The following is a 9,530-nucleotide window of genomic DNA, read 5'->3' as shown; positions in this document are numbered from 1 at the left end:
GTCACTCCTGGTGTTTGACCAGGTATTTGCTAAAACTCGTTTCCACAGCTATATCACATTCCTCAGTGACTGCCTCTGGCTCAGACTCACCCCATGTGGATTCCAACTGAAGTTTCATCCCTCATGTTTTGAATCCTCCCAGGATACCTCCATGATGTTCAACGTTCCACAGACATCTGCTCTCACCGCATCCTGAGATCCACGCTCAGTGCCATGCGGTGTCACATTCGCACTCGCAACCTTTCTCTCCAACAGCATCGTAACACACTGGCTCAGGGCTGCACCACTCCGCAGTTCCACTTCATCCTCCAGCTCATTCGTCATGCTAACAAGAAACTTTTTTTCTTTTCCTTTCAGGCATCAAGGCCCACAAGATGCACCAACTCAAAAATACCCATGGCCCTCTGGAACCTACCTCTCCTCCCCTTCCCTCTGACTCTATCCCCTGTCCCAACCACCCCACCTCCTGTCAGGTATTCACCATCCCTCCTAACCTTCCGCTCTCCGATGCTGAACGCTCTGTACTCACCAAAGACCTCAGCTTTATCCCTCTGCGTCCCCACCTCAACAAATTTCAGGCATGACATGACACTGAACTGTTCTTCTGCCGTCTTCGCCTCCGTGCTCATTTCTTTGGACAAGAGTCCTCTCCCCCTCCCACAGACCCCTTTGCCCAACTCCAACACTCTCCCTCCGGCCTTTTACCTGCACTCGATCTTTTCATTGAGAACTGTCGACGTGACATCAGTCGCCTCAATTCCACTGCCCAAGTGTTCTGAGGAAGGGTCACCGGACCCGAGACGTTAACTCTGTTTTCTCCTCCACAGATGCTGCCAGACCTGCTGGGCTTTTGCAGCAACCTTGTTTTTGTTATTAACTGTGTGTTTTATTCTCCACAGATGCTGCCTGACCTCCTGAGAAAAGTGCCAATGGTTTTTATAATTATCTGCAGATGATTTGTTCAAGTGCTTGGACCTTTTAGTTGTGTGTAAAAGGTTTTAGGTTGTTTCTTGGCTGCAAGGAGATTGGAGGGAGCATGTGTTGAAAAGATTTTATTTGGAATGGGTTGTGTATTGAAAGAGAAAGAAGCACCTTTTTTAACCTGGTTGGTAAATTGGGCTTAAATGAATTCTTAAGGTTCAAAGGCAACAATTGTACTTGTATTTAGTCCAAATTCTTTACTAATCTATTAAACAGATCCTCATAATTTCATTCAAAGGCTTTGCCAGTTTTGATAGACTAAATATGCTGCTAGCATCAGAAAGAAAATTGGAGCATAAGAATAAGGAAGTCTTTCTTCAATTGTGCAGGGCTTTTTGTAGGACCACGTCAGCAGTAACATGTTCTGTTTTGGTCCCCATATACAAGAAAGGATGCACTTAACTAAGAAGTGGCACAGTGAAAGGTCACTCGTTTGGTTCCTGTCATGAAAAAGTTCTGTATTTTGAGAAAATTGGGCCTATACCTTCTAGAATTTAGAAGGGTGAGGGGTGATCTATTTGAAACATACAAACTTCTGAAGGGGCTTGACAGGATAGATACTGAAACCAGTTGTTTCCCCTGACTTGAATGTAGATACGGTCTTAGGATAAAAGATTGATTGTTTAGGACTGTGATGAAAAGAAATTTGTTCATGCGGAGTTGTGAATCTTTGGAAGCCTCTATAACCAGAGGGTTGGGGATACTTTACTATTGAATATATTCAAGGCTGAATTTGATAGATTTTTGATTTCTCAGTGACTCTAGGGATATGGAGATTGGATAGCAAAGTGAACTTGAGGTAGAAGGTCAATCTTATTGAGTTCGCACAGCAGGCATGAGGAACAAATTTCTTATGCTGTTGTAAGATATCAGTATTTGATAGTTTTCCATATCCAGAAATTTCTCACTTTAAGCATTAATAAATTTGACTGCTTGGACTGAATTAGCACACATGACTACATAATGGGTTCCTCTGCTGAACTGCAGAAAGGATCCCCATTTTAAAATGTAGATATTTTTATGGGAGCACTTTTAGCAAGTTGTCTGTGCACAAACTGAGAATAGATTGAGATTCTTACTCATGACTTGCAATTGTATCCAATGTTCCTGAATCAGCAATAGCTGAATCAGATGAGGACTGTTTTGTTTGAACACGAGTGTGATACATGAGCAAATCCGAAAAGATATTTACAAATATTAGAGGACCTGGTGATGAGGATTGGGGTTATTATTAAATTGAAAAAGTAAGAATTTGTTTGTATACCAGCTTTCCATAATTCCATAAAATATAGGAACCGAATTAGGCTATTCGACCCATCAAATCTGCTCTGCCATTTGATCATGGATGACATGTCTTTCAACCCCATTCTCCAGCCTCTCCCTGTAATCATTGATCGCCTTACAAATACAGAACCTACCTAACTGTTTTAAATGCTCTCAATCACCTTGGTCTCCACAGCCCTCAGTGGCAATGAATTCCACACATTCATCACCCTCTGGCTAAAGAAATTCCTTCTCATCTTGGTTCTAAAGGGTCACCCCTTCACTCAGAGGCTGTGACCCTGGATCCTCGTCTCTTCTACTAGTGGAAACATCTTCTCCATGTCCATTTTATTAAGGCTTCTTGATATTCTGTAAATTTCAATCCGATTCCCCCTTTATCCTTCTAAATTCCATTGAGTCCTCAACTGGTCCTCATAAGAAAAGCTATTCACTTCCAGGATCATTCTTGTAAGCCTCCTCTGGACCCACTCCAAAGCTAGCACATCTTTGCTTAGATATGGGGCACAAAACTGCTCACAATATCTCTGCTCTAGTATTCTATCTCTCTCTCTTGAATAGAATGCTAACATTGCACTTGCCTTCCTAACTGCCAACTGAATCTGTATGTTAACCTTAAGAGAATATTGAACTAGGACTCCCAACTCCCTTTTGTGCTTCAGATTCTGAAGCTTTTCCCTGTTTAGAAAGTAGTCTATGCCTCTATTCTTCCTACCAAAAGGCATAATCTCACTCTTTCCCACATTGTATTCCATCTGCATTTCTTTGCCCACTCACCTATCCCGTCCAAGTCCTTCTGAAAGCCTACTTGCTTCCTCAACACTGCCTGTCCCTCCACCTATCTTGGTGTCATCTGCAAATTTAGCAACAATGCCCTCACTTCCTTCGTGCAGTTCATTAATGTATAATCTGAATAGTTGTGGTTCCAACACTGACCCCCTGCAGAGCTCCACTCGTCACTGGCTGCCATCTTGACAATGACCCCTTAATCCTACTCTGCCTTCTGTCTGTCAGTTAGTCCTCTATCCATGCCAGTACCTTGTCCCTAACATCATGGGCTCTATCTTATTTAGTAGCCTCCTGTGCAGCACCTTGTCAAAGGCCTTTTGGAAATCCAAATAGATCACGTCTGCTGTCTCTCCTTTGTCAAACATGCTTGTTACTTCCTCAAAGAATTCTAACAGATTTGTTAGGCATGACCTTCCCTTGACAAAATGGTGCTGACTCTCACCTATTTAACCATGCACTTCCAAACACACTGCAATCTCATGCGCTAATAATGGATTTTAAAATCTTAGCAGCAACTGAGTTCAGGTGAATTGGCCTATAGTTTCCTCTCTTCTGCCTCCCGTGATGTATGAAAGATGCCAATGCCTTTACAATCTCCTTCAGCTATCGACTTCAGAGCTCTGGGGTGTATTCCATCCAGACCAGGTGATTTATTCAGACATTTCAGTTTCCCCGTCACCTGTTGCTTATTGATGGACCCTACATTCCCTTCTGCCCCCTGACTGTTGAAGTTCTGGTACACTGCTCGTGTTTTTCAAAGCAAACTATTACAGGCTCTTTATAGGGCAATATTTGACACCAAGCCAGATTAACCACTGGGAAAGATGGCCAACTGGAATACTTGGCTAAAGAAGTAAGTTTTCAGGAGTGAATTAAAGGAAGGAAGAAAGAAAGGGTCAGGGAGGAATTTTAGAACTTCAGGGCCTTGTCAGCAGTAACAGAGCATTCAGTCATGCACCAGTAAGCTTTCTTTTAAGTGAAATGCTAAAGTTATTACTCAGAATGCTGTAATCCAGCTGATTATTTAAAAAAAAATTGTTTTCTAGTCAATAAGCAGCCAGCCATCTTAAATGACAATGGTTTGTGCTGTGGTGGGCATTCCTCCATGCAAAGCGTTGCCTGGTGTGACTCGGGAACTCTTGGGGCAGCTTTTGCAGGCTGAGAAGGTGCAGCATTTGGTCTTTTCTCTAGACCCTCTTCTTGGCTAACAGAGCCTCTTGACTCTGCTTGCATCTTCCCATGCCTCCACCACCACTGCCACCACCCCCCTCCAAAAAGAAATAGCCAGCCTCCAGAGATTATGGCCATCAGTGACTGTTTCCCAGTAGTCTGTGTTAATGTCTATCATCCTCACATCCCATTTACATGGCTTTATGTTGCTAGAAGAAAGCAGACATGTAGTGAGAGAGAAATCTGGCTGGTAATATTCCCTTTGTTGTTTCTACTCAACTATACTTTGTCTGAGGAGCCCAGAAATACACACAATCTAAACATGGTGTTAGAAGAAACTGCATATGACACCAGTGATTTGTTTTCTCCTTTTTGTTTAATAATGTGCACAATAATTAAAATAGCAAAGATTAACTGACAAAACAGAAATTCCTGGAAGAACTCAGCAGGTCTGCCAACATCTATGGAGAGAAAGCAGCATTAATGCTTTGGGTCCTGTAATTCTTCAGACCATCTGCCTTAATTCATCAGAAGCAGTCCAAGAAGTCGTGACGTTTTGAACCTGATTGATACCTCCTAGTTTGAGATCTATTTGGTCCACTTATTTTCTGATGCAGTGTGAGACTCTGATAATATTCCTAGATTAAATTGTTTTTAAAACATATTTCTGTATTTTAGCTTCAGCGATCAAAAACTGCAAATGGTCCACAGGATATTGAGTCGGGGTCATCAGCACATCTGTCACAAAAGAGGCGAATGCCTTGTATTTCTCCAATTTTCGTTCAGGCATTTACTCTCACGTTTTTGGCAGAATGGGGAGATCGATCACAACTAACAACCATTGTATTAGCTGCCAGGGAGGTGAGTTATTCAGCTTTTCATTTTTGAGAGCCTGGCAGGTTAATTTTTCTAGATTGCGTGTATTTTTTTTGAGACATGGAGAATAGATTGGTAGTATTTTTACCTTTGGAATGTGAAGGATGACTAGACTATAACGTCACTTCTCTGAACCTTCTGAGCACAAGTTTGAGGCTGTCTTAAAGACTATAACTTTAGATTTTAATTTTAACATAAACTTGTGGATGTACTTGTAATGCTGCCTTTTATTTGTTCATGGATTCTGGGTGTTGCTGACGTGACCAACATTTGATGTCCGTTTCTAATTGATTTTGAGAAAATGTTGGTGAGCCACTGTCTTGTACTGCTCCTTTCTATATAGGCACTTCCTCAGTGTTAGTTCAGGAGTTACAGGATGTAGCAAGTAATTATATTGTCATGGGCCATGAGGTGTGAGAGTTGGTGGCAGTGATGTTCCCATTTTCTATTGATCTTGTCTTTCTCAGCAGTATTGATTGTACATTGTTTATGGTACAAGCAAGTTTTAAAAAGTAATTCCTTTGGCTCCAAATTTGCTGAAATCTGATTAAAACCAACAAAATAGTTATAACGATTGATCATTTTCACAAAAATATATTTTCCACACCACCTTTTTCCTTGTCCAAAGTAAAAGAAAAATCTATTTTAACATGGACTTGAGTAGGCATTGTAGATATTATCTACCTTTGCACTTGAATTTTTTTAATAACTTTTCTACAGATAAGTGAGCAAGTTGAACTAGAAACATTTGGTATGTTGATTTAGCAGGCTAACATGAGAATTCAGAGAATTTGTATATTGACATTCTAATAGATGATACTTGATGAGCTATAACCTGCAAGGTTATCGATGGGGTTGGGGTTGGTGGCTGTTCATCGCCCTCAAACAGCCGAACAGCAAATTCCTGCATTGTAAAGGTTCTGTAGTTCTTTGATCTTGATGCGTTTTTTCCTGCAGGATCCTTTCGGTGTTGCTGTGGGTGGAACATTAGGGCACTGCCTTTGTACTGGATTGGCAGTTATTGGAGGAAGGATGGTTGCCCAGAAAATCTCTGTAAGAACGGGTGAGAATCGATACTGGTTTCTTACAATTTATTCAGTAATTGTATTTGTTATGAAGGTTCGTTACGTGTGTTCTTGCATCATAGCTACTAAAATTTAGAAATATTATAGATTTTGAGAAAGTGAAGCTTATGTGATAGGGCAGTAGATGAAAAAATCTTGAGGGGTTTGTCCAAATTTCATGTGGTAAATGAAAATTAATTTGGAAGTTTTGGAGATTGTATAATGCCTTGCCAATAATGGAGATTGTATAATGCACTGACGGTGGCTCAGTGGTTAGCACTGCTGACTCATAGCACCAGGGACGTGGGTTCGATTCCACCCTTAGGTGACTGTCTGTGTGGTGTTTGCACATTCTCACCATGTCTGCAAGGGTTTCCTCCCACAGTCCAAAGATGTGCAGGTTAGGTAGATTGGCTATGCTAAATTGCCTGTAGTGTTCAGGGGTGTGTAGATTAGGTGGGTTAAAGGGGGATGGGTCTGGGTGGGATGCTTTGAGGGTCGGTGTGGGCTTGTTAGGCTGAAGGGGCTGCTTCCACACTGTAGGGTCTCTGTGAATGCAGAGGAAATCTAGATTTATTCATAATGTAAATTTAACATTTGGTTTAATTCTCTTTTTAGTGACCATCATTGGTGGAATAGTTTTTCTGGCATTTGCACTCTCCGCCTTGTTCATCAGCCCAGACAGCGGGTTCTAACAAGTTTTTCAGGAATGCTGACGTGTATCATCTATTTCCAGATATTAATTCTGATATTTATCGATGTACAGTGTAACTGCAGAGGACTTCTGCCTCTTGTATAGTTTACATGTCTTTTAGATTCTGAAGGCAAGTCTTGACTTTTTCAACCCAAATGACCTCACTGTGTGTTTCAGTTTCTGTATAATTATTTCAATATGTAGGCCTCACCACATAAAATGCTATAAATATAATTGATTTTTAAGATGTGGGAGCTTTGGAGGTCGCTTTGAGGGAACTCTTAATACTAAAGAAACCCTTTTTATACAGTGGTTTTCAGCAGTGAAGTAAATTATACTGCAGTACTGTCTTTTTAAAGAAAAAATTCTCAACTACTCTGTTTGGAGCACTCCCTTTGTCTCAATTTCTGTCCATTTTTCTTCTTGTTAACATGTAGTTAAAACATTGTGTGACACCGAATTCTCCAAAAACTGGGCCTTCATTACATTAATTGTAGGGATCATTGTAATCTAGATTGCAAATGTTAATGTCTTTTTAAGGAATCTTTTATATAACTGGTCATGCCTTGCCAAAAAGCAAATACTATTGGATCAGGTTTAAAAGGGCACTTGAGTCCTTAGTGGCATCATAATTATTAGAATTGTTTTAGAATTCCAATAACTAGGTTTGTGAGGTGACTGTTATTTGTAATCACTTAACTTGTAATTGTAGTGTTTTGTGCAAATTAGTGCTCTTCTGTTGTCGACAGAACTGCAGTATTGTGGTGGCTACTTTCCACTTTCCCTGTTTTTTTTATTAGATTGAAACTGCTTGTTATTAACTTTTTAAAAATAACACAGGTATTGATCAGGAACACTGGTCTATTTTTGGTACTGTTGGAATTACAGATTCTTGTGAAAAGCTGATATTGCACCTGACTTTCAAAGTTCACTGTAGAGATTACAGTGAATGCTATGATTTTCCCAGATAGTTGTTGCAATTTTAGTTTTTATTTTTGGTTATTAAATTCAGACTTACAGGACATGCAATGAAGTCTTGCTTGGTTTCAGTTATGTTTGTAAAGCAATGTGGATTCCTGAGATTAAGTAGGCTCAACGGATTCTTTTGTGCATACCTGCTGCATAGCCTCTTTTTAAAAAGAAAACGCAAAGAACTGTGGTTATTGGAAATCTGAAACAAGAACAAAACGTGCTGGAGAAATACAGCAAGTCTGGCACCATTTGTTGAGAGAAAAACAATATATATTTCAAATCCAGTGACGCTTTGTGTAATGAAGGGTCACTGGGTTCAAAAAATTAACCCAGCTTTTCCTTCAACAGATGCTGTCAGACCTTCTGAATTTCTCCACTCTTTTTCTGTTACTGCACAGCCTTTTTCTCAGCGATTTTAATTTGTCAAATTCTGCTAAACAGCAAAAGCCCATCATCTTCCAATCTATCTGAAAGCAGAGAAGGCCTTGAAAATGAGAATGTACAATAAATGAATATAAGTCACATAATCATCCCATAGTTACTACCTGATTTTTTAGTAAAAACTTGATAGCACGGCAGTTGTGTAAAAGTAGGTAGCTATTAAATTATCTTTTAGTTTGCAAGACACAACTACTAAATTACATGAATGCTAGAGTCAGACATGTAGTTTATCAACGGTCAAAATTACAACATACTTTTAAACTTGAATATCCTGGGTCAGCCTCCACTTTATACTCCCCTTTGAACTGTTTCACAAGTATAAATAGTGTAAACAGTCACAATGCAATATGCTGTTTTCTGCCAAGACATTTTGAAATAACCAAGATTGAAACTGGAAGCTAAGATGACTTTTCACTTGGATCTAGCCTCCTGGATATGCACTTGCCTGTGAAAATATTTCAACAAGAATTTGAGAGTTTTATACTGGAAATAATTATTTCTATAATGTGAACTTTTCAGTTTTGCATATGAAAAATGCCTGCATGCACAGGGATTGGTAATTTGGAGCAGCGTTTAGCTTGGACTGATGTAAAATTCATTGGATATATAGTAAGTAAAACAGTATTTGTAAAAATGGTACTTTTTTTGTACCACTGGCCCAGAGAAAAATGCAAAGCCACAGAAAAGGAATTATTACTTGGCAGCTCATGCTGTGGCCCATGAGGGAATTGATACTGTGGAAATTAGAAAGGGAAATTTTAACACCAGCATTGCAGTTTCGAGGAACACGTGTCAGAGGATTGGTGCTAGTGTTACAACACTGATCAACTCTAATGATTTAATCACGTATCCTATTGATTTATGTTCTAGTGGTGGCCCTACCCATTTTTAGAATTAAATTCTGTGCTGAGCACGTAAGATCAATAATTTTACTCTTTGCACAGTCACTGCGAACAGCTTTACTTTTTAAAATCCACTATGGTACTTAACTCTGCAGCAAGTGAATAATAATTGATAAATACTGGAGCTTGAATTTCCAGTTCTATTTTGTGGAGTTAATGCAGTGAATGTCAGTGTTTTTGGCAAGCGGTGTTGCATTTCGGTTCTTGCATCTAATCTAATTTATCCTTATCTATGGAGTAATTCTCTGCTTTTGCAATAAATGGAAATTGAAGCTTTTGTATTAAGAAATTTGTGTTTAGTTTTGTGGTCTTCCAGTCCTTTGGGGATCCTCCACAGTCCTTTGGGGATCCTCCACAGTC

At 39.7% G+C, this 9,530-nt stretch overlaps 1 protein-coding gene across 1 annotated transcript in view; it reads left to right on the top strand.

Moving 5' to 3' along the window:
• Positions 1-9,530, top strand: part of tmem165 (transmembrane protein 165) — a 16,466-nt gene that overhangs the window by 6,482 nt on the left and 454 nt on the right. Inside the window, exons 3-5 of the mRNA XM_020533449.2 lie at positions 4,900-5,082; positions 6,055-6,160; positions 6,780-9,530. The exon at positions 6,780-9,530 is cut by the window's right edge and continues 454 nt beyond it. Coding sequence (XP_020389038.1) covers positions 4,900-5,082; positions 6,055-6,160; positions 6,780-6,856 — 366 coding nt within the window. The 3' untranslated portion in view covers positions 6,857-9,530. The remainder of the gene's footprint in view (positions 1-4,899; positions 5,083-6,054; positions 6,161-6,779) is intronic.

Source organism: Rhincodon typus, chromosome 1 (genome assembly GCF_021869965.1).
Source record: "Rhincodon typus isolate 14 chromosome 1, sRhiTyp1.1, whole genome shotgun sequence".
NCBI lineage: Eukaryota > Metazoa > Chordata > Chondrichthyes > Orectolobiformes > Rhincodontidae > Rhincodon > Rhincodon typus.
This window is presented reverse-complemented; position numbering and strand designations above follow the sequence as displayed.